General features: G+C 44.9%; 1 protein-coding gene across 1 annotated transcript in view; it reads left to right on the top strand.

Annotated features, from left to right (window-relative positions):
• Nucleotides 1-23,418, top strand: part of ANTXR2 (ANTXR cell adhesion molecule 2) — a 147,909-nt gene extending 124,491 nt beyond the window's left edge. Inside the window, exon 17 of the mRNA XM_035111642.2 lies at nucleotides 21,095-23,418. Coding sequence (XP_034967533.1) covers nucleotides 21,095-21,133 — 39 coding nt within the window. The 3' untranslated portion in view covers nucleotides 21,134-23,418. The remainder of the gene's footprint in view (nucleotides 1-21,094) is intronic.
• Nucleotides 23,419-25,619: the final 2,201 nt, after the last annotated feature.

Raw genomic sequence — 25,619 nt, 5'->3', positions numbered from 1 at the left:
TGGCAAAGTGTTAAAGCCCTGTGCACCGATGGTGTCTCAGGCACCTCTGGTCTCCGAGACTATAGAGAAAGTAAGAGAGTAACAGGCTGAAGAGCTCGACTTTTCTCTGTTGCTCTGAATGTGTGCCAAAGAGGCAAGTTTTGATTTGGCTCAGAATTGCCTCTTTGGCAATGTAAGCAGCTGCAATAGGAACCGAAAATGAATTGGTCTATTTTCGGTCTCTGCCACCTTTCCATGCTTTCAGCCCTAAAGCCCATTCTTCCCTTTCTTCTTTTATGTACATGGCAGAGGGGAAATCGGAAGTTCCTCTTTTGTATTTTTTGCTAATGTCTATTTTCTTTTGTTTTCTTTATTTTCTCTTGCTCTCTCTCTCTTTCTCTCTGCTGCCCCTTTCTTCTTCTGTTTTTATCTTTCGTAGCTACAATTTCACTGCATTAAGGGAAAACCTTAATAAAAAAATCTTACTATAAAAAACTAAGTCCATTCTACCCCATGTCCACAGTCTCATCTTCAACTTTTTATTTTTAAAAATCCATAACAAAATTTGCATGTAAATAGATATAGATAGATATTTAAAAATGCATTTCTAAAGTATTTTCTCTGGAAATTCACATTTTTTCAATGCATTTTCCTCAAATGTTTTGACCCCAAACTTCTACGTTCATAAGCAGCTGTATGCATGTTTTGTAAGATTCCCAAATTAGGGACTCCAGCAGTGAGACCCAGGCACTTTCTCTGGGCCACCACAATAGTTTGGCAGAGGAAGAAACTGATAGTTTACTCTGTGCTGTGCTACAGTGCCATCACTGGCCAGAGGGTAGTACTTCAGCTACCCACTCCCCTAGGATCAGGTGGTGCAAAGGAGCCAATAGGGATCTACATAGTCCTATGAAGCTGTCAACTCTGAATTGGTTCCTCAATGCCACAATAAGTGTCCATCCTTAAGCTTGGTTTGATGGCTCCAGGATTTGACAAGGCTATTTCTGTTTCCTTTCTCGGAGTCATTATGTCTCTGAATACCAGTTGCTGGGAATTGCATATGGGCAGAGTGTCGTTGTGTTCATGTTCAGCTTGTAGGGTTACCACAGGCCTCTGGGAGAAGAGGATGATAGACTAGATGGGGCCAATGGCTGCATTCAGCAAGCCTCTTCTTTTGCTTTCAGGGCAGGCCCTGCCTCTTTGTCTTCCTTCTGAAATAAAGGCAACTGCACAAGTGTGTCTTCTGGCAAGGCAAGCCATTCTCTTGGAATTCTGTCAAAGTTGCAATAATGAACCCATCACTGTGCACACCATTCCCAGCGCTCTGACCTGGCGACCTTGCATCAGAGAGAAAAATAGCTTGTGATTTCTATAGCGTGCCTGATCCCTAGACCCTTCCATCTCTGTCCCTGTGAGTGACATCTGCTCTGCACTCTTCACGTGTCCGCATCTGTGTTTGCAAGCACTTCTCCTGCTGCGGTACCCGGCGCATTGCCCTGCAGGACACCTTGCAGGCATTCGTTTCTTGTCAGCGAATCTGCTCTCCGTAGCTTCGATTCCCGTGAAGCTTATCTTTGATGTTCCGTCGCTAATCTGCAAAGCTGTCCGGGGTTCACACAGCCACTGAGCACGTGGCTGGAAGCCTGTCTCTCCTCTCCTGGTTTTCTCGAGCCTGTGGTGACACTTTTGAGGGTGCAGTTCTCATTGCCACATGTCACCGCCACCACTTGGAATCGTTAGCGGCATACTGGAAGGCAGAATGCGCCCCTGACTGAGGTGTTTGCTTCACCACAAAGACAAGAGATTCTCAGATCATTTTAAAACAAACAGCCCAACTTTGAGCAGCCCAATTTCACTGGAGGTCTTCAGGGATGGGTCCTGGCTCAGTGGCAGAACATGTGTGCTGCATGCCCAGATTCAGTCCTCAGCATCTCCCAGGAGGACTGGGAAATACATCCTTTCTCGGAGCTCGGAGAGCCACCGCCAGTCAGTAGATAGTACTGAGGATGCCTTCAGCCTTTGGGAATATTGCTGTAGTTCTCTGGATTATAATGCTAGTCCTTCTGTTCCATTTTCTAACGTACCTTTTGCACTGCAGGGCCCATTGTGATATGGAATGGTGGCTTTTTGACTGATATACTGGCATATTATTTTATTTTATTCACTCCAATGGCTGTGATGTGACACAATGACAAACGTTATCAGATGACTTCCCTTCTCCCCCTCCCTTCCTGCACATGTGTGCTTCTGTGTCCCCCCGTAGCCACCCATGATTTGCCCATGGAAGCAGCAGTGCAAAATTGCATGGCGCTCTGTTCCTGTGATTTTTTTCAGGGGCTGCAAATAAGAGCTGAACATGCACTGTGTTCCATTACAGTGGTACCTTGGTTCTCAAACTTAATCCATTCCAGAAGTCTGTTCCAAAACCAAAACATTCTAAAACCAAGGTGTGCTTTCCCATAGAAAGTAATGCAAAACGGATTAATCCATTCCAGGCTGTTGAAAAACTACCCCTAAAACGCTTCTCCCCACCGCCCCAATCAGCGCGATCTTTCATCTCTCTCTCTCTCTCTCTCTCTCTCTCACACACACACACACACACACACACACACACACACACACTCACGTGTCAAAGTGGCTGGGCTGCAGAGGACGGGACGCTTCTCCTCACCGGCCCAATCAGCACGATCTCTCTAAAAATGGAAGCGCAACACTAAAAACGGAGGCTCAGGACACATTCGACTTCCAAAAATAAATAAAAATAAATTGAGAACCAGAACGCTCCCTTCCAGGTTTGTGATGTTCGGGTTCTAAGTTTGTGATCTAGGCCAGGCACCCCCAAACTGCGGCCCTCCAGATGTTTTGGCCTACAACTCCCATGATCCCTAGCTAACAGGACCAGTGGTCAGGTCAGGGATTATGGGAATTGTAGTCCAAAACATCTGGAGGGCCGAAGTTTAGGGATGCCTGGTCTAGGCTGTTCCAAGAGCCAAGGTACCACTGTAGTTTTCTGGAAGCCTCCTTTATGTCATGTGGAAACTCAATCATAATGCGGGAATTATCTGTTATGGACACATCATGGAAATAATAGTAGTAGTAGTAGTAGTAGTAATAATAATAATTTATTTATACCCTGCCCATCTGGCTGGGTTTCCCCAGCCACTCTGGGCAGCTCCCAACAGAATATTAAAAACACAATAAAACATCAAACATTAACAACTTCCCTAAACAGGGCTGCCTTCAGATGTCTTCTTAAAGTCAGATTGTTGTTTATTTCCTTGACATCTGATGGGAGGATGTTCCACAGGGTGGGCGCCACTACCGAGAAGGCCCTCTGCCTGGTTCCCTGTAGCTTCACTTCTTACCGTAAGGGAACCGCCAAAAGGCCCTCAGTGCTGGACCTCAGTGTCTGGGCTGAACATTGAGGGTGGAGACGCTCCTTTAGGTATACTAGGATAAACTGATGTGTGAATGTAGCCTGAGTTTTATAAGGCAGGTGTCTATATTTTTATGCAGAGGGCGGATTGCTCTGACTCCTTGATTTCCTGCATCTAGCAGAAGGTTGGACTTGAAAGCCCAAGAAGCCCAATTTCAGTTCTGTGATCTCCCTCATAGCGGCAGTATAAAAGGCTGTGTATACAGAGCTACAGACCTCAGGAATCTTGGGAGGAAGTCACATCCTTGAAACGTATGGAGCTACTGGATCAGCCCCAAAGCCCATCTGGTTCAGCATCCATTCTCTTACCCGTCACCAACCAAGTACCTTTAGGAAGCTTAAAAGCAACAACAGGAGGCAGCATATCACTGGTGCCTGGTATTCCAAGATATACTCTGCTGGCCATGGAGGTTCCACTTAACTTCTGTGGCTAAGAGCTGCCTAATCCTTTATGTTACACTGGCAGTGTTTGCACAGTGGCACTTACAGCATGAATCATATTTTGCCTGGGAATCAAAACCTGCTTTTCCCTTTTCCCCATATGCTCTGTGTCAAACATATGCTACGCTGTATATTTAAAACTATCAGCACACCATAAAAAAATAGCTATCAAAATATGTTTTCTTCATTGGAAGCTGCCATGTCTTCATCCATTCAGAAGGGGGGGGGGGGAGAGAGAAACCTGACAAGAATTTATGGATATAATCACCTCCCCCTCCCCAAATGAAAACAATCTTTTAATAGCTATAGAGAAAATTAAATCTGTAGCAGAAATTCCAGCTCATTGGAATGACCTGTACACAACTGAGATTAAGATGATCAAGACCACATAACACCGGTCTTGAAAGATCTACATTGGCTTCCAGTACGTTTCTGAGCACAATTCAAAGTGTTGGTGCTGACCTTTAAAGCCCTAAATGGCCTCGGTCCAGTATACCTGAAGGAGCGTCTCCACCTCCATCATTCTGCCCGGACACTGAGGTCCAGCAACAAGGGCCTTCTGGCGGTTCCCTCACTGCGAGAAGCCAAGTTGCAGGGAACTAGGCAGAGGGCCTTCTCGGTGGTGGCGCCTGCCCTGTGGAATGCCCTCCCAACAGATGTCAAAGAGGAAAACAACTACCAGACTTTTAGAAGACATCTGAAGGCAGCCCTGTTCAGGGAGGCTTTTAATGTTTAATAGATTACTATGTTTTATTTTTTCTGTTGGAAGCCGCCCAGAGTGGCTGGGGAGACCTAGCCAGATGGGCGGGGTATAAATAATAAATTATTATTTTTATTATTTTTAAAGCTCTATGTGTGTTGATAGGGGTGTCAGCTGACCAGGTAGAATGACCTGGCCTCTCGTGCTTTTAGCAGGAGCTTGACTTGCAGAAATCAATGGTTTAAAGGCTAGCTCAGGGTTTCCCAAACTTGGTCTCCAGCTGTTTTGGGACTACAACTCCCATCATCCCTAGCCAGCAGGTCAGGGATGATGGAAACTGTAGTCCCCAAAACAGCTGGAGACCCAAGTTTGGGATAGCTTTTCATGGCGTAGGTGTTCACATGTTTTCCCACTAAGCCACTGATAAATGATGTAGAGCTTGTTTCAGAAGTAGGCAGCCCCTCGCATGGGACATCTGGGACTGTGCCAATGTGCTGGCCCCAGGGGTGCCTAGCCCAGTGGACACTGGGTGGGATAACCAGGAACTCACCCAAGGCCGAGCAGAGGCATGGTCAACAGTCCGGGTCAATAGCAGTAGGTCCAAGCGAGGCAACCAAGTCCAGAAGAGGGCGAAAGCAGAGTCAGGAAACAGTCTGTGGGTCCAGCCAGGAAGTCAGAGGTCAAGAACATGCCAAGGGTTAGTCCATAGAGCAGGGTCAAAGTCCAGTCCTAGGTCCAGGGGTCCAGCAGGGGGCAAGGCAGGAAGCAGGGCAAGGTGCCAGTCAGGAACAGGCATGAGGTTTCAGGCAGGCTCACGTTAGCAACTATGTTGCTCACGCAACTTGGGTCTGGGTCTGGCTGGCTTTTATTTGCTCCGAGGCAAGGGGTGGCCTCGATCCTCCGGTGACTCGCCTCTCCTTCTGGCCTGGAGGCGGGCACTCCTCCTGCAAGAACTTAGTTCCCTTCGCCTCTCTGCCGTAAGCCTCCGCAGCTCAGGAGAGGCTGGTGGGTCACCAGACCCAAGGGCAGCCTCGGCTTCCCCTGGCGGGGCTGTGAGGGGCTGTGAGTGGAGCAGCTGCAGGCAATGGATCCCCCATCCCATCAGGGCCCAGAGCAGACTCTGCAGGTGAAGCCCCTTCAGGCTCATGCCCTAGATCTGGCTCAGCTGGTTTTGGAGGCTGGGAACCCTATGCAGGCTGAGACCCCTCAGGTTCAGCATCTGAATCCGAATCCCAGGCCATCACAGCCAATCACCTAGGCTGGCATATTTGCACTTGGTGAGTTATCCCAACTGAAACGAGTCCGAGGATGTGATAACCACTTGCATATTTCAGGCTGCTTACCCTGTTTCTCCGAAAATAAGACGTAGCCATAAAATAAGCCGTAGCAGGATTTTTAGGCATTCAAGGAATATAAGCCATACCCCGAAAATAAGACATAGTGATAGGCGCAGCAGCAATGCCAGCCACATCAGGAGGAGGAGGAGGGAAAAAATAAGACATTCCCTGAAAATAAGCCATAGTGTGTGTTTTTTTGAGGAAAAATAAATATAAGACGGTGTCTTGTTTTCGGAGAAACACGGCATCTCCCTGAAAACTCAAGGCAACTTGAGGGGAAAGAAACCTGCAGCTCTTTAAATGCGGTTGGACTCCAACTCCCATCACCCCCAGCCAGCAGGGATCGTGGTAGTTGTGGTCCCCTGACATCTGTAGGAAGAAGAAGAAGAGTTTGGATTTGATATCCCGCTTTATCACTACCCGAAGGAGTCTCAAAGCGGCTCACATTCTCCTTTCCCTTCCTCCCCCACAACAAACACTCTGTGAGGTGAGCGGGGCTGAGAGACTTCAAAGAAGTGTGACTAGCCCAAGGTCACCCAGCAGCTGCATGTGGAGGAGCAGAGACACGAACCCGGTTCCCCAGATTACGAGTCTACCGCTCTTAACCACTACACCATAGGGGCACACAGATTCCCCCTTCCCTGCTAGGAAGACATGGAGCAAGTTAAAATCTGCTTCCAGGAGATTCAGCTGTTCTGAGCATTTTCGATGCAAAGTCTTGGGGTGGCAGAGGGCAGGAAGTGTAAGGTCAAGCACGGAGGCAATGGGCAGATGTGCAGAAGGGCACATGGTCACTGTAGGAAGGGCAGAGAGCAAGGACAAAGGGCAGCAGTTTAGTGCTCTTAAGGCCTGCGGTCCTTCCAACAGCCCTAAAGCCTCTGGTCAACTCATCCAGGAATGGCCATAGCCCAGTGGGAGAGAATATAATTTGCATGCAGAAGATATCAGGTTCCGTTCCTAACATTTTCCAGGTAGGACTGGTGAAGGTCTTCTGCCTGAAACCCTCCAAAGTGGGCAGGGGGGTGGGATTAACTGGAGTGGTGCTAAGAGGCAAGGGGACAGCAGGAGCCACTGCACATGTAAATGACTTTGTAAAGCTCATATCACTGGATCAGATGATACCAGTGGTATCATAGGCTAGTTGGGTGCAGAGGACTAGATGAGAGGCACCAGCTGGGGAACCCCCAAGGGAAGAAGACTCAGAGCCAGGGGCTGGTCAGAGGGAGAAGAGGGAGCAGACTAGGAGGAGGAGGCGTTGGAACCTAAAGAGGCAACAGGGTTTATTGAGCAGGAAGAGGCCGTGACAGAGAGCAGTCTAGACTCAGAGGCAGAAGTGGAGGCTGGAGAGGAGGGGAGGGGAGCCAAGAGGCAGAGGTCAGGCAGGCTGCTCCTGAAGCCTGGGAGTCTCCCCCTCCTGCTGCAACCAACTCCCCTCCCCTCAGTCTCCCAGAACCAGAAGAGGTATGAAGAAGGCAGAGCAAAGACAGACAAGGCGGATAAATCTCAGGTTGCTTAGGAGGGAGGAGACTTTGAGAGCTGTGGGGAGGTAAAGGCCTTCAGTCCTCACAACTGCCTCATTGGGGCAAGCCTTACTGGGAAGAGTTGTTATGCTCACTAGGCATGAGCTGCTTTGTTTATTTGAATAAAGAGTTAAACTCACATATACCTTGCGAGTTATTGCTGACCCGCCTCCCACCACCCACCCTGACGAATCAATTTTGTTGAATTAATTAAGCCAAATAGTTTTAACTGGACAGATGTGCAATTAATTGTTACTGTTTTGAGTTTTATTGTGTTATTGTCTTCCTTAGTGGGTCATGCAAACTGCTGTTCTGAATCATGCCTTGTACAAGGCAGGGTAGTGGGAACTGAGGACGAGTTTATGGAGCCAAGAGGGTGGTGGCCCAAAAACGTTTGGGAACCACTGGTGTAGACAGTACTGAGTTAAACGGACCAGTGGTTTGATTCAGTCTGGGGCAGCTTATTGGATGACCCAGTTAGACTTGGCGTGCAGCCGGAGGGCTCCCATTCCCAAGCTGGCTTCTGGGACACCCTTGGAAGTGTGACTTCTAGTGCCTGAAATGAGCCTAGGCCAGCTGAAAATTGCAGCGGCATGCAGCTCCAACCCTTGACGATATCCGAATGCTGAAACATGAAGGTTGTTTGTCAAGGATGTCATCAGAAGGCGAGGAGAGCACATTTAACTGTCATGCCAGATCTGCTCTCCCGACTGTCCACCCTGCTGAGATCGCAGGGCTGGCGTTGATGGGTCAGCTCAGCCGTTCCTGTGGCATTGTGCTGTGTCCACAGTTGCAGCTGACAAGGTGCTGAGATGGGTCTCCCCCCCCCTTCAAAAAACGAGAAGGAGGGCATGGCCAGGGGCTTGCTGCAAAGAGAGATGCTGCTTACCTTTATTTACACCCTGCCTCAGGGAGAGAGAGCGAGATCCTGTGCTTGCCTTTGTTTGATCAGCCCTCGGCCTGCTCTCCTCTCTCTCCAGGGCATAGCTGCCAAGTTTTCCCTTTTCTCGCGAGGAAGCCTATTCAGCATAAGGGAAAATCCCTTTAAAAAGGGATAACTTGGCAGCTATGCTCCAGGGGCTGTTGTATTCTTTTCCATGGGAGCCCCATGGCCGCGGGACTCACTTCGATGTATTGATTTAGGAAATGCATCCCTTCTTCACCCCCGTGTGCATGCGCACACGCAGGCGCTCAAAAATAATTTGAAGGAAACAAAGCAGTATAGTGCGCTCGATGCAAATATCGCATCCCGTGCAGTAATTGCTTGAATCAGGACTTTGGCTGCACTGCAAGCTGTTTGTACTATAGGCCAATCTCTGCCCCCCCCCACACACACACAGAGAGAGACACCAAACAAACAAATAAATTCTTAACATAAATCCCACGTATCCCTCCATGAAGAAACGTTGAATCTTCTAGTTGTGTTCTCTGTAGCCAGAAAAAACAACATAAAGGAGCAGAAACACACACTTAGCCTTGAGGGAGGGAGGGTGCCCGGGCACTTAGACTCTTTTTGGGGTGGGCTTTGCATTCATTGCACTTAACAGTGCTTCAGAGGCTAGCTGTCCGGTAGCATAACAACTGCTTTGGTTGGTGAAATGACAGCTGGATGACAGTGGCATCTAGAGGGCTGTTATATGCAGAATGTGTCCGAGGGTCTCTGTTTCTTTTGCCTCCTCTGTTTAAAGTACTGGTTCAGCTCTTACTGCCTCTGGATCTATCAATCACTGTCTTAATGAGGAATCTGCCTTCGTTCCTTGAAGAGTTAAACCCCGATACTATTTTAATCCTTGTTCCTAACGACTGCAGCATTTAGCAATCTCATGCGCACCGTGCCTTGTTTTAGAGTCCCGGCCTTCCTAGTTTATTATGTAGAAATAATGGCAATTTTTTAAATAATCGTGATTAATTTAAATATTGCCGTGCTGCTTTGCAAGCATTCGGAACAGCAAGTTCCAGGGTTGCCTGTTGAGGGGGTGGGGAGATGTATAGTTCGAAAGGACTGGCAAATAATGGCTTAAATGAGGTATATCAAACAACTACTGTTACTGGACGCGGGTCCACTGTATACAGTTTCACCACTAATGGTTAATCGGTCCTAGATTTACATGTAAAACAAGCTTGTTTATGAACATTTGCAGTTACGGTATTATTACTATTAATTAAATTTGTATACCGTCCTACATCCGAAAATCCCAGGTCAGTTCACGAACAGAGGAAACCGCATTGCTTCCCTTACCTGACCTCCCAAGAACTCATTCTGACCACAGGCAGATAAAGCCCACCGTTGAAAATAACCTTGATTTGCTTGTTTCTTTGCTCTTCGGTGGTGACAGAGCTGTTAACGCTGGTGCAGTGGTATGAACTGTCTGCATTGCCTCTTCAGGCCCAGCGCTCACCGGGTTAAATGACTGACAACTGTGTACGTGAGGGGTTTATGCTATGTGGCTGCATGGTTGTTAGGTCCATATGCCCAGTTACAAAATAAGCACTATTAGCAGGGATAAAAGAGCTGCCCTTAATAGCATTTGCTAAAAGCAGCCTCCCTGTGAACTAAAAACAAAACAAAAACATGGCCCATAATAGTCTCTTGGCTCTCTTGGGACCCTTTCTCCAGCAGGCCACAGCACTTGTTTCATTACCCGGGTTACAGGATCCTCTGCGGGGCAATCGGGTTCCTGGGACATACACCCTTGTGCAAATTAATTGAGACAAACAATGTCGTTTATTAAAACAAAATTTAAAAAATCCTTCCAGTAGCACCTTAGAGACCAACTAAGTTTGTCATAGGTATGAGCTTTCGTGTGCATGCACACTTCTTCAGATACACTGAAAGAGAAGTCACCAGACCCTTATATATAGTGAGAGGGTGGGGAGGAGTATTACTCAGAAGGGTGGTGGGAATGGGTGATTGGCTGATAGGAGTGGTAAACCTGTTGATGACTGTTAACGACTGCAATTGGTCTTGCAGGAAAAAGCAAGGGGTGAGGTGCTAAAGAAAGCTTTATCATGTATAATGAGATAAGAATCCAGTGTCCTTATTTAGACCAGGTCTCTCCATGGTTTTAATAAATGTCATTTATTGTACAAAACTCACATATACATGTACAAAACTCCCATATACGTACATTAGTATTTTTAAGCAGCATTTGAACACAGTTTGGCATGGAGTCTACTAGTTTCGAACAGTCACTGTTGATTTTTGGATCCCTGTACCACACTTGAATCAGCGCCTGAATGAGCTTCTCCATAGCCGTACAGTCTACAGCACGGAGGCGACTTTTGCGTATTGCCCACAAATTCTCAATGGGATTTACATCCGGGGAATTCCCTGGCCAATCAGGTACCTGTATTGTTGCTTTGTCATGAATTATCCCAGTACCGTCAGGATACCTCTTTTCCAGCTCTGGAATAACTCTCTTTCGTAGAACCTCAATATATTGTGGTGAGCGCATCATTCCTTCTATTGGCTGCAGGCTTCCGACACCATAGTGATCAACTGACTTTTCATGTTTGTTTTGAGTACAGGATTATGAGTAAGATAGAAAACATGCTTTGTTTCAATTAATTTGCACCAGGGTGAGATCTTGCACTCCAAAATTCCTCTCAGCTTTTAAAGTCAAAATTTTGGCACCAATTAAACCTCCTCTTCTACCTCCACCCCTCTCCACACCAAATGTTTGTATGTTCAAACTTTACTGTGCTAGGATGCTATCCACCTGGAGATGCAATTGGAATTGTTTTCTTTTAGCCCATTCCGTTTTATTTACTTCCAGTTAATTGCAATGAGGGATGCGTTTAACATTCACTGGCTCCGATTTTATATGCATGAAATCGTGTTTCTTTCATATGCATGAAATCGTGTTTCTTTCACACAAACACTTGTGTGTGTGTAGAAACATGCTTATACCTGTGTTCTGCTTAACATGTGAGCAAGCCTGTTCAGACTGCCAACCAAGGTTTTTAAAAACTCACCCATGTTGTTCACCAGGTATATATTCTGAATAAGGAATCGGGATTCCCCTAACAACTCAGCACCCTTAACAAACTACATTTCCCAGGATTCTTTGGGAGGAGCCATGGCTGTTAATAATGCTTGGAACGTATGGTGTGGATATGGGCAGAGATACCAAGTATTGTAGCCTCAGCTTCAGGATCTGTCCTTCCTTCGAGTGCTCACTGGAAGGACAGATCCTGAAGCTGAGGCTACAATACTTTGGCCACCTCATGAGAAGAGAAGACTCCCTGGAAAAGACCCTGATGTTGGGAAAGCTGGAGAGCACAAGGAGAAGGGGACGACAGAGGATGAGATGGTTGGACAGTGTTCTCGAAGCTACGAACATGAGTTTGACCAAACTGCGGGAGGCAGTGGAAGACAGGAGTGCCTGGCGTGCTCTGGTCCATGGGGTCACGAAGAGTCGGACATGACTAAACGACTAAACAACAACAACCTGCCTTTAGTGAATTTGGCCCATCCCATTTCCAATGCCCAGGCCTGTCTTGTCCCTGTGAATCCCACCAATTCATTATGACAATCAGAAGTATAGAAATCTGGGAGACATCTATCTCACCCTGGCATAGTTTAGAACATCACCCGGTTAAATAACAAGGAGGATTTTAGACTCATTTCATTTATTAAACTTGTTAGTTGCTTGTCGCCCGACGGTCTCCAAGCGACTTACAGCCACAAGAGGAAGATATACAATACATAATCCCTTAGGAAATAATCTGGTAATAATCTGGGTGCAGTAATAATCTAGAGTCGGAATGCCTTTGAAAATGACATTCTGGTTTAGTTAATTAAAAAAACTTACTCGCTTTCTGTGAATATTGCATGTATCTGGCTGTTTGAAAGTATGTGCTGAAACGATTGAGTTAGCCTCTTAAAGGACACAAACTGACTGCCTTAGTCTTTGTTCTTGAAGGACTTTTTGTCAGCCAAAGAATCTGCGCAAGGAAGTGCCTGTTTAAAACTTTGGCCACATTTCAAAGCCGCCTAGAGCGCTGGCATTTACTAATCCCTTTCCAAAGTAAATATATCAATCCACTCCCTGTGTTTAAATATATATACAGTATTTAAACTAAACTGCAGGTGTCCATGGATATTTATGAGGTGAGCCCAATATTCCAGCAGTTATAGCAGTGAAATACATCCTGTGCTGGGAGCCAGAGGAGGCACAGGGGAATGTTAGCGCCGCTAGAATGTTAACGCCTCCCAGACTGGAAAACATGACACTTAAGTTCAGCAGTGGGCTGGTGGTGTCAGCTCCTAAATGCTAAATGTAACACGGGTAGAGGGAGATGCTTGCAACTAAATACCTTGGGAATTATTATTTTTTTAACTAGTTCTGCACTGTTGTGCTATCCGCGCCTTGTGCTTTATCGCTCATTTGTCCAAAAGCATAAAGGTCTGGCCATCATAGAGGACCCGGGGGAAATGGTTGCATGCAATCTTGCTTCAGGATTTTCGCAGCGTGCACATGATCTATTTTACCTCTCAGCAGTGCAGTCAGGTGGGCGTGTTGAGGGAGGATTGTACTGATAAAAGTATTCCTGTGCTGCAAAGTTATGTCGGTTGTGTGTGTGTGTGTGTGTGTGTGTGTGTGTGTGTGTGTGTATCTCACAGTTCTTCAGCAAGTTGCGGAGGGCTAGAGAGCCCCTACCTTCATTCACATGGAGAGAGAGAACGGAATTATTATTATTATTATTGTTATTATTATTATTATTTATTACTTATACTCCACCCATCGGACCCAGGTGGCGTTGTGGGTTAAACTACTGAGCCTACAGCTTGCTGATCAGAAGGTCGGTGGTTCGAATCCCTGTGGCGGGGTGAGCTCCTGTTGCTCGGTCCCAGCTCCTGCCAACCTAGCAGTTCGAAAGCACGTCAAAGTGCAAGTAGATAAATAGGTACCACTACAGTGGGAAGGTAAACGGCGTTTTCATGTGCTGCTCTGTTTCGCCAGAAGCAGCTTTGTCATGCTGGCCACATGACCTGGAAGCTGTACGCCGGCTCCCTTGGCCAATAACGCGAGATGAGCGCCGCAACCCCAGAGTCGGTCCGACTGGACCTAATGGTCAGTGGTCCCTTTACCTTTACTCCGCCCATCTGACCGTGCCTCCCCAGCCACCCTGGGCGGCTCCCAACAGAATATTAAAAACAAGACAAAACATCAAACATTAAAAACTTCCCTAAACAGGGCTGCCTTCAGATGTCTTCTAAAAATCAGGTAGTTGTTTATTTCCTTGACATCTGGTGGGAGGGCGTTCCACAGGGGGGGTGCCACTACCGAGAAGGCCCTCTGCCTGGTTCCCTGTAACCTCACTTCTCGCAGTGAGGGAACCGCCAGAAGGCCCTCAGAGCTCGGTTTTTGTCCGGGCTGAACGATGGAGGTGGAGACGCTCCTTCAGCTATACTGGACCGAGGCCATTTAGGGCTTTAAAGGTCAGCACCAACACTTTGAATTGTGCTCGGAAATGCACTGGGAGCCAATGAAGGTATTTCAGGACCGGTGTTACATGGTCTCGGCGGCCGCTCCCAGTCACCAGTCTAGCTGGAAGAATGGTGGTTCATGGCCAAGTGGTGGCTGTGGAAGCTTGGGCTCCATAACTCGGGTCTGCACCAAGAGACAGCCAAGTTGGTCCTTTTTTGGTGGAAACATCTGAGTAACATTGAGGGAAGTTAATATTGACTTTCGACAAGACAAGCAACTCGTTGCATTTCTTTCTTTTGGGCAATCGCAACTGATTCGGTGCCTCCTGAAACTTGCACCTTTTCACGAGATAATGGGCACCCCCAAAATAATTTAAAGTGAAGTTGACGGGAATTGTCACTCAAATTAGAAATGGCTGGCGCTTGCCTTACACACTGCACCAATCATATTCGCAGCGGGTGATATCCAATGTGAAGTCATGCGCAGGGCAGACCCATCAAAAGTAATGGACTTAAGTCCAGTGATTTCCATGGGCATGACTTCCTTTGGATGTCACCCAATGGCTTTAATACTGCCTGTTTTATTTATTTATTGGTGGAGTGATCCTACAAGTGTCACACTAAGTGCAAAGAGGTCCTTTTCAGAAGTTCCTTCTTAGCTTTTTTCTTTTTAAACGTTATGCTGCTGGTCTCTTATAGTGGATTCCAAACACTTGGTTTTTCGAGATAGTAAGGGTGAAAGTTCAAGGTTGATAAAGGCATCAAACTAGTGTGCTGCTTCAAAATCTCTTTTAGGATTCCAAAACAGGTCCCTTTCCTTAAACCTGCGTCCTTAAGCATATTGCCCCACCCAAGCTACGCTGATCACTCACGAGATGCCTGCATAACTCATGTTTTAATTAGTGTAGCCCTAAGACACTAATTTAGTTCAATTTTATACTGACTGCATGTTGGTATTGTTAAGGTTTATGACCCAATGATTTACAAGGCATGATACATCTGAATTCAAATTGGATGTATTGATTGTTTAATTGAGTAAGAGGGCATGAATGTAACATTAAGCCACCGCAATGACAGACTGTGGCAGTGGGGCTGAGAAGGTAGATCAGCTTCCTCAGGTTTTTCTGTGCTGGAGGAGGGAAATCGCAATCAGTGAATTCCATCCCATATCTAACGCTACTTTATTTAAAATAGTTCATTAGTCGTTCTTCAGCCATGGCCTCCCCAGGTAGAACACAGAAGAAAATAAAAACTGTACAGAAAAAAACCCCATGGTGTGATCACAGTGCAGGCAACAAAATCTAACCTGTGAGAGAGGAGGAAAAATCAAAAGCAATTAAACTGAACTTTGGGGAGACAATTCAAAAGAGAGGGATGTCACAAGAAGAAAGACCCTAAAAACAGGTTTTATATACAGCTTTATAATGCAATAGCATTCCCTCCCCCCCAAAAAAGCTCAGTGGTGGGGGTCGATCCTTATACAGTGGTACCTCGGTTTAAGTACACAATTGGTTCCGGAAGTCTGTACTTAACCTGAAGCGAACTTTCCCATTGAAAGTAATGGAAAGTGGATTAAGCTGTTCCAGACGGTCCGCAGAGTACTTAAACTGAAGCGTACTTAACCCGAAGCATGAATGTAATTGGTTCTGGAAGTCCGTACTTAACCTGAAGCGAACTTTCCCATTGAAAGTAATGGAAAGTGGATTAATCCGTTCCAGACGGGTCCGTGGAGTACTTAAACTGAAAGTACTCAAACCAAAGCGTACTTAAACCGAGGTATGACTGTACAGTGGTACCTCTACTTACGAATAACTCTACTTACGAATGTTTCTACTTACGAAAGGAGCTCTGTCCGCCATCTTGGATGTGGTTTAGATAGGATTTTTTCTGCTTACGAATTTTTAGATAGGGTTGCTTCTACTTACGAATTTTTTCTCCCAATGCATTCCTATGGGATTCGACTTACAAAATTTTTCGACTTACAAATGTGCGTTCAGAACTCATTAAATTCGTAAGTAGAGGTACCACTGTATAGCCAAAATGGCACCGTTCACATGCAAAAGGGGTGTTTGAACATTTACCTTGAACAGATGCGTTGGGGCTCTTCTTATTTATTTATTTATTTATTTATACATTTTAAGTCTTATGCACTGAATTTCAGGTGCCACTCCTCAGGTTTCAAATGTGCGTGGAACTGGAATCGGGAGCAATGGGTTCTGGGTAGGATTTGGGACAGCAAATTAATTTCAACGCCAGGAAGTTGCTTCGGCTTTCTGTGGCAACTTTTAATGTGCCCTCTGCATGCATGCATTGCAAAGCAGCGTAAACCTTGTCACATTCCATTACCTACACGTGCAACTTGTTCTTTTCTGCGCTGGCATGGAATCTTTGCTGTTACATCCATGGCGATACAACACCCTGACCTTCAAAGTTAATTAGCACTTTCTGTGTGTTTTCCAACATCCTGCCTTCGGATAAAGCAGGCTTGCAGCTCACAAAAAGATCCCCTCTTCTATGTGCGGTTTTGATTTAATGCCTCTCATCTGCAAGCCCATCAGTATGGAGGGGGAAGATAAAATTGAGAATGCATAAAGAGAAAATGCTCCGTTGACATGGATGAATATCTCATAGCCCTCTGTTCACTTGGTAGCTGGATGGTGGCGAGTGGTAAGAACCATGGGGAGATAGAAAGGCCTTTGTATGTACAAGGTCTCAGGTTCATTTCCCAGTATCTCCAGCAACAAGGATCTCGAGTTACCAGAGTGAGGAAGACATCCGCTGTTGTGGGCCAGACCGGACAGTAGTGAGATCAGTGGTGTGACATCTTCCCACACAGAAATAAGCTATTTGGGATGGTTTCCAATCAGTTTCATAGTCAAACACTGGTCATTTGCAATTTGCAAGCCAGTAGTAATAAAGATGGACTCAACAACTGCATTCAGATTAACTGCAAACCATAGTTTGTCATTACAAGCATGAGATGCTTTAAGCTCACATGCTTTCTCCTCTATGCAGTTTATACGTAGTTTACTTTCTATGCAGTTTCTCAGTTTATACGTAGTTTACTTTCCATCCAAGTGCTACTTTTAGTTTCTTGTTTATATATACACAGTGAAAACTATGGTTTGTCACGATGCCTGACCTCATCCAACCATTTTTGGAGGCAATATATGCGAGCCACTTTTAATATTTGAACACATTCCATGAATGTCAAGTTGTTTTATTATTATTATTATTATTATTATTATTATTATTATTATTATTGCTGTGGATGATGCATAAATGTTTGGCATTGGTGACTATTTGCAATTGCATTTGGAATGCTGACAATCTCAGATGTCTTTTCTGGATTCCTGAAAAGAGATACATGTATGTATGTCCCTACTTTGGTGACATACGCAAGAGAATGCTGACAATCACATTTAGATGACTGTCAACATCTACTGTGGTGTCTCTTGATTTCTTTAGACCTTGACAGAGTTCTGAGATTGTCAACATTCCCATGTAAATGTCAACCGTTTTCAAACATTCACCATAACATATGTACATCAGAGTCCACGGAAGTCAAGAGGGAGTTTTCCCGCAGTCTTTGTCTACTTCACTTCATTCACATGCTATTCAAAATTCAAACTTCAGCTTAGATTAGGTTGCTTGACTTCCAGTAAATCCGAACCCAGCATATGTGTGTTCTGATCTGAATATTCATAATATATTTCATTTGCTAATTTGGAAAGCCCTACTTGTTTCAGCTCAGGGTTACAGATCCCCAGTCAACGTGTGAAAATGCGCCAGGGCATTACGATCAGAACACTAGAGTTGTCGGCTATGGAAATCTAGGCACACAGTGAATACACTGTGAGACAAATAAGAAAGCTCAGGCAACTGGATGCATCTTGCTAGTCTTAATGTTCTGGTGTGGTCTCTGGTGGTTCTCAAACTGTGGTGCCCTCCAGATGTTTTGGACTGTGACTCCCCACAGTCCCAGCCAGCCAGCATGGCCAATGGTGAGCAATGATTAGAGTTGTTGTTCAAAACATTGGTTGGGGAAGGCTGGTCTATATCTATGACTTACTATATCTATGATTTACTCAATATTGAGATGGCAAAGTTCTCGATCCGTAATAGGAACCCATTCCACTGAGATTGTACATACAACACACACTTTTCCAGTCCCTTGACTGTGCTGCGCTGTGCTTTTTTAGCACCGCATTTTAATCCAATGCGATTTTTAGTTATTTTAGCGATTGATTAGACTTATATACCACCCCTCATCATAAGATCTCGGGGTGGATCACAAGATAAGAATGCAAGGTAAAAGCACAAATAAATAGTCAAAACAAAAACAAGAAGAGACAACCACAACTAAAAGTCTGTAGAATATTAATCGATCAAAGGCCTGGTTGAAGAGGAATGTTTCGCCTGGTGCCTAACGGGGTATATTGAAGGTGCCAAATGAACCACCCTGGGGAGGGCATTCCACAAACAGGGAGCCACCACAGAAAGGGGGACCTGGATGGCACCTAACGGTTGTGTCAGATCCTGGCCTAGAAAGGGGCATTTCAACCTCAGGACAAGCGCACCACCACAACCCCATTTGCAGAAAGATTACTCCAGTGCTGTGGACACATGTTTATGGTTGCTGTATTTATTTTGTGATACTGTTCTATGAATGGTTTGGGTGGGGTGGGGGAAACACATAATTTGTATTTAACATACATTTACTCAGAGCAGGCCCATTGAAATGAATGCACATGACTAACTCAGGTCCAATGATTTCAGTGGGTTTACTAAGTAAAAGTTAGCTGAATACTTTTCATAATTGATTCGTGTTTGTTTGTTTGTTTTTTAAAAAACTGTGTAGATTTCGCTTGCATGCCATAGAGAAGTTTTCTTTTCCCCTACTTAAAAAAGAAACAGCAGAGTGGATTTTAAAAGCAGTGGGCCTGATCCAGATATGCACCCCAAAATTGTTTGACGAGCACACACAAAACCTAAAAAAATTCCTTCAGTAGCACCTTAAAGACCAACTAAGTTTTTATTTTGGTATGAGCTTTCGTGTGCATGCACACTTCTTCAGATACACACAAAACCTGTGCATCAAAGTTGCAGGACACAGGGACATATATGCCATTTGCATTTGTCTGCAGAAGCGGGCAGGTTTTTTTTTTTTTTACATCTGAGCACAGGTGTGTGCTGGGATCAGATGTAGGCAATTATTCTGAGTTGCACAAGTTTAAGATCTTCTGCCGTCAGAAGTGGAATCTGCATTCCCCATCCACACGGGCTATTCTGGACTTCCAAGTGCAGGAAGATCCTGTATCTCTCTCTCTCTCCCTGGGTATTTTTGCACTCACTGGGACTTCGCTAGATCATCTCTTTTCAAAAAAGAAAAAAAAGCAGGGAAGGGGGGAAATAAATTAAGTATATTAGTTAATATTGCCTTACAGTGTGTTAATTAGTTCAAAAGCAACCTAAACATTTCAAAACAGTTTCTGATTTAAATCATGAAGAGTAGCAATTTCACCAACTGTAGGCTGACACTAGTCATGGTCCTGAATGTGTTGTGCAAATTATGTTAATTGCATGCAACTAATATATGTAAATCTACATTCCTTCAGAGCACGATGCATACTCAGTGTGGCCCTAGTTGCTGAGCAAGCTGCTCATCCTCTTGATTTTAATCAAGGCCTTCTGCTGGGTGATGATGCAAATCACGATTACATTAATCTACCCACCGCGGACAATGTGTTTAAAGAGAGTTATGGTCTTAGTTTACTATGGTAAAAAATTTTATTAGAGAAATCGGGTACATGGTACTTAAACGGTCCAGAAAAAGTTCTGCATTCAGTCGGTTGTAGCAAAACCTCCAATGATTTCTGTGGAACTGACACCTTTATCCTAGCATAAGCTTTTGTAGGCCAACACCTAATTCATCTGATGCATGGCTGTAGAATCAGTTGCAGTATTCCATGAGAAAGAGGCCGTGAGAAATTACATAGTGTACTTTACCATGCTGATTTAAACAATGATTTAATTGACCCACGGAAAGCTTATCACCTGACTGACTTCATTTTCATTCTTTGGAGCCAAAATCAGAGGAGCATGTCAGACATGAGATCTTTGCATAAGCCAAAGCAAATACACCAGGCCCCTCCAAGTTAGAACTTGGACAGCGTCCCATTGTTAATCCTTTGGTTCATACACAATAAGATATCCAACAAGTAGTGTAATTTGCTTGTCATTAGCAACCTTATTTGGAGATTAGTCTTCAGCAAAGCCAGAGGATAGACCAAACCGTGGCGTCTTCCACTGAATATCAATATATGCGTTGTTTAAATGTTCAGAGACAATAATATATGGGATACCATTAATGACAGCTCTTTCAACACGTCTCTTTTGACCATATTTTTCTAGATGGATGGTTGTGTTAATCTGTTGTCCAGGTGGGCAGGAAATAGATCAGGATCTAGTGACACATCAGCAGGGATTTCTTACTCATGGTACTTGGACCATAGCAACAAGCACATGCCGAAATGAAAAGAAAGATCTTAAAGACTAACAGTGTTTGTTTTTTATAACACAAACACTTGTGGAATACGACCTATGTCACCAGATGCATGAAGTATTGTCCTGAATTAGGCTTCAAAATCTGATGAAGTGGACTGTAGGCCTCAAAAGCTAATAAATTTGTTAGTCTTTAAGGTGCCATGAGCTGCTCTGTTGCTTTCTCTCTTTCTTGTTATGGGTTTATATAGGATTCCAGTTATCTGAAAGACTGAATAGCCAGGGTTCCTATTGCCAACAATTGCATTGCATGGTCATTCTCAGGGATTACAGTGGGATTACAGATTTACGGATTTAATCCATTCCGAAGGCACCTTTGTAGGTCGAAAAATTCATGTCGAAAAACGCCATTGGAAACACGATTTCCCATAGGAATACATTGGAAACAGAAAAATTCGTAAGTCGAAGCAACCCTATCTAAAAATTCATAAGTCAAAAAATCCCTATCTAAAACCACCGCAGTTTCCTTTCGGATGTCGAGACATTCGTAAGCTCACAGCCATTACCCCCATTTGTAAGTAAAAAAATTCGGTTGTTGAGTCGTTCGTAAGTCGAGGTACCACTGTATATCCAAAAGGATTATATCCATACTAATTATCCAACCATTCTGTCTTTGTTTTTAAAATGTAGTTATTACCGTAATTCGCACTAACACCTGCATTGTATTCTCTCTCTTTTTTTTAGGGCCGATGCATGAACTTCACCCGAGTTCAGTCTCAGTAAAGGAAGGCAAAGAGGATGAACAGCCACCACTTCTGCGATGCAACCAAAGAACGACAACAAAGCACTTAAACAAAATCCTCAGAACATCTCCAGCCTCTCAGCCTGGAATTTTTGCTGCATTTGATTCCACCGCAAGCCACCTACTGTTGCACTAAGCTATGATGCCCGCCATTTTCTTCTCAGCTTGTTACCTCATGCAGTATTCATTACCATATTGTATTATTTAGGAACATAGGAAGCTGCCGTATGCCAAGCCAAACCATTGGTCCAGAGCATTGTCTACATTGACTGGCAGAATTCCAGGTGGGAATCTCTCCCAGTCTTAACCTGGAGAGATGCTGGGGACTGAACCTGGAACCTTCTGCATGCAAAGCAGATAACTCTGCCATTAAGCTGTGGCCTAAAGGTGATGTTATAAAGCGTGTGCGTCTAGGTTTTCAACGAAAGATCCACTTCAGGAATCACAACCGAATGACCAATGACATTGGCTTTTTGTTGTTATCGTAGCTGAACAATATGCACTCGAGCCTTCATGCGCCTCTAGTGGGAGCTGCCTTGTTCCTTGGACGCGACGACAGCGCACTTGCTACTCAAGTAGGAAACTCTTCGCCACAGGCAGGAGACTCGGATTCCCACCAGGCTCGGAAAAATGCAAGAGTTCATTGCCTCTCAGCCATGTCATATCACGAAATCCTTCCGAGTCCCACCCCAACCCCCTCCACTGTGCCACCCACTGGAGTGTGCCTTACGGGAACCTTCTGACTGAAAATCTTGTCACTTTAACACTGAGCAGTGCACATGCATGACAAAATCGTAGACATGGTGCCTCAAGGTATTGGTGGCAAGCGAGACTTTGCCCTTTAGTTTCTGAAGACACCTTTCTTTCATTATGTACCCAGGACAGGAAGAAAAATTAATAGAGCGTTATTCCACAGGAAGACAGCCTGTAACCAGGGATCTTGAGCAGAGATTGAGGGACTGACGCTACCCCAGGCTTTGGCATTGTGGCCGATATTTTTTCCTCTCCGACTCCCCCCCGTTTTTTGCACTCGGCACTCAGTAGCACATGAAAACATTAGCCTCTGTAAACATACCTAGCCATTCTAGGCTTATGTGTTGTTGTTATTGTTACAAGATTTTTAAAAAAACCATTGCCACAATGCTGGTATCTCAGGGTCCTTTTCTCTCTCCTCTCCAACCCCCACCCCCCACCCCACAAATCTCCAAGGGCTCTTCAGCGTCACAAGCCAGCAACTCTCTGTGCATGAGAATTTCAAAGTTTAATTAATATAATTAAAGGCAACAGCAAGCAGCAGCCTGTGAAGGTTTTGCTCATCTTTTTTATGCCTTTTGACATTGAATGACCTATTACTGTATGCGCATTACTCAGTTTTTTGAGGGGGTACCATGCTGTGGTGGAGATTCAACACTGGGGCCAAGAAAGGAGGGAGATGGAAGACGAGGCACCTCCTTTCTTCAGTTTATAAATTAAATGTGCAGGAGTGCCGGCCATTGGTAAAACGTTGACAAACTATGTATTATTTTTTTTTTTTAATGGAAAAACCAGTGTTGTGTCACGTCGGCAGTGCCAAATTATGTTAGCGTGAGTGGAAGCACTGTGGGGGAGGAAGGAGCCAGCAGCTGAAGAAAAAAGCTCAAATGATCCAGTCACTTTCGATACTGTACTTCAGATGCAAAATGGATATTCGAGTCGAAACCTGACAAAGTGCGCGTACTTTGATGGGAACCGGTATAGACAATGACCAGTGGCTGGGTCAGTGGGATGTCTCTCTGCGAGCAGGGAGGCTTATCAAATGACACTAAAAATAAGTTCAACAACCATCACGTCTGAGGGGAAAAGGCGAACATTTCACGTTTGGTGGGCATGCCTGCGCGGAAGACGGGAAAGAGCGAAAGGGATGCGTGCTGGTCTAATTATCCCCTTTGTTGCTTTTCATTGAAATCCCAAGGGGCGTGGAATAATTCCCCTTGGTTGATGGCCAAATTTGCGGCTCTTCCCTAAGCAAGACTCCCGCCACACAATGTAGCCTCTTGCTTAACAGCTATTTTTGGCTGGAGATTGTTGACATCGCCGGTAGCGTTGCCAACACCCCATGTGAGCTCGCACGGATGAAATCCTTTACCTGAGGTGCTACTACAAGTCATTTCACTCTTTTTTCTTTAAGCCCTTCTCTCCAGAGCCAGTTCCTTCTTTTCGCTGGGGGGTTACCGCCTTCCTTGGCTTCTGGCTTCAACCAGGAGACCCACCTTCCGATGTCATCACATGAGTTGTGTAGCAATGCCCTCCGATCAGTGTAATAATGACACGTGACACAGAATTTAAAGGTTAATTGGGTGGTTCAGGCCACAACTTTATTAAATATGCATGTTGAGCGGAATTGGCTTAGGCGTTGGAACCTATCAGACTAAATCCGACTCCAACCCGTGTGTTGAAGTCCGTGAGAAGTTAACCACCAGTAAGGAACCCGGCGATGCCGATCAACCGGAACTCCTTCTGTGGCCACCGTACGGGGCGTGCCTTACGGCCCTGGCGACTCCAGGCTCTGGACCAAGCCTCGCCCCCGGAATCCTTTAACGGAATTACTTCTCCAAATTTGGGCAGGTGATGACGCAATCTGCCCCTCCTCCATCTTATTGTTATGCAAATTTCCAACGCCTAACCGCCTAACCTAAGTTGTGACGACATGCTACGAGGTAGGCGAAAAACCCATCATGGCTAGCCCAGTATGGGAAAAGTCCTACCCGGTCCACTGACTAACCAGGCAACCGACCAGGTCCGCAGCAGCGCCCCCTATTCTCTTTTTAAGGGGCGGGTGGGCGGGTGCTTCTGTTCGCTCCGGCGAACTGAGAGAAAGAGAACGGATCCCGGCCGCGCGAAGGGGTTTAAACGCGGCGGCCCCGCCCCCTCATCCCTATTGGACAAGGGGGCGGATGACGCAGGCGGGAACTACCATTGCGTAGGGGCTGACACTGCAGCCCCCACGCAATGGGCTCGTCGGGCTGCCCACAACTCCACCTCCGGCAAAGGCACGGAAGTGGCTTTTCAGGAAGGCATGTCACAGGCTAACTCAGGGGATTTATGCTGGCTGTACAATTATTTAAATTCGTCAGATGCTACAGCATGTGCAATGCGCAGTGTTAGCAATGTAAATAAGACAGAAAAATGTGCCGCCGCCATCACTTTCGGCAGACTCTAGTGGGAATGGAATTGGAGCTAAGATCAGATCTGCAGACCTTTTTGACAGGGTCAGAGTACGATGACGCTGTCCGTTTTATATCCAAAATATGTAACACTTGCAGTTCCTTCACAAGCAGATCTTTATAGCTTTCTGCAAAACCTTGGTTATGTCTGTGCAAATTCTGACTTCCTCTGCTTACGGTGAAAACCAAACCGTGTACATTTTCTGATTTGCTGCTCTGCACTTACCTGGGGAAATGGTGCTATAGATTTGGGTCGAGATATTGAACCATTGAGTGTGAAATTTGCAATCAATTCAGACATTGAACATGAAATTTTGCCTTTGAAGTGAAATGTTTAGAAAAGCAAATAACCTCGACACACCCATGGTTACCTGTAAAATAGCATATTTAAAGCAATTTCTTTATTTTCTTTCTAAAATGAATGCTCTATGGTGCAGAAAACTAAAACCAAAACGAATATTTAAACGGAAGACATGGGTAATATATTTGTGGTACTCCAAAGGGCCATATTTAATGTTGATCATATAGTTCCATTTTATGAGTTTCTATTTCCAAGAAATAAAACACGGAAATGTGGTTATTTATCATAATAGTCCTTCATGCAGAACAACAAAGGTTTCTCAGGGTTTAACATTACATGGCTTTCGTTATTTTATGAAACCCTTTTTGTTACTCATGTACAAATACTTATAATATTTAAATATATGTAGTAGCTGAAATGCATATATTTAAATATTGATGGAAATAGGGACATAATTTAATGCCTACTTTTTTTTAAAGCCCCTGGTTTAATAATAATCACAGGTGTGTTTGCCAACTTCATGTGCAGTGAGCTTCAATGCAAATGTACCAAAGCAATATTAATTTAACAGAGTTTATTAAATGTATTAAAGCTATATGTTTATAAAATTCTAAGAGTCATCTCTATTAATCTCTGAATGAGGTTTCATGGCATTCATGACGGAGTCGTAACACTTTGGTAAGATACTGGAGTCAGAATGGACTTCATTGCAGCAGATGTCGATAACAGCAGCACAATTTGGGGGAATAAAGACATACTTTTCTTCCAGTATATTTCTAAAGTACAGAAGAGGACTCGGGGGGGGGGGTTACAGAACTCCCAGGAACACTTTGAAGGGCCTGTGTGTATTTGTGTGTGTGCATGCACAAGGGCTTATGAAAAATAGGTGGATGCAATGAATTACAGCAATACATTCTATGGTGAAGTTTTAAAACAAACATAGATATCCCACTTTACAAATGT

Source organism: Zootoca vivipara, chromosome 9 (assembly GCF_963506605.1).
Source record: "Zootoca vivipara chromosome 9, rZooViv1.1, whole genome shotgun sequence".
NCBI classification, from domain to species: domain Eukaryota; kingdom Metazoa; phylum Chordata; class Lepidosauria; order Squamata; family Lacertidae; genus Zootoca; species Zootoca vivipara.
Note: the sequence above shows the minus strand (reverse complement) of the source record. Positions and strands in the feature narration are given on the sequence as shown.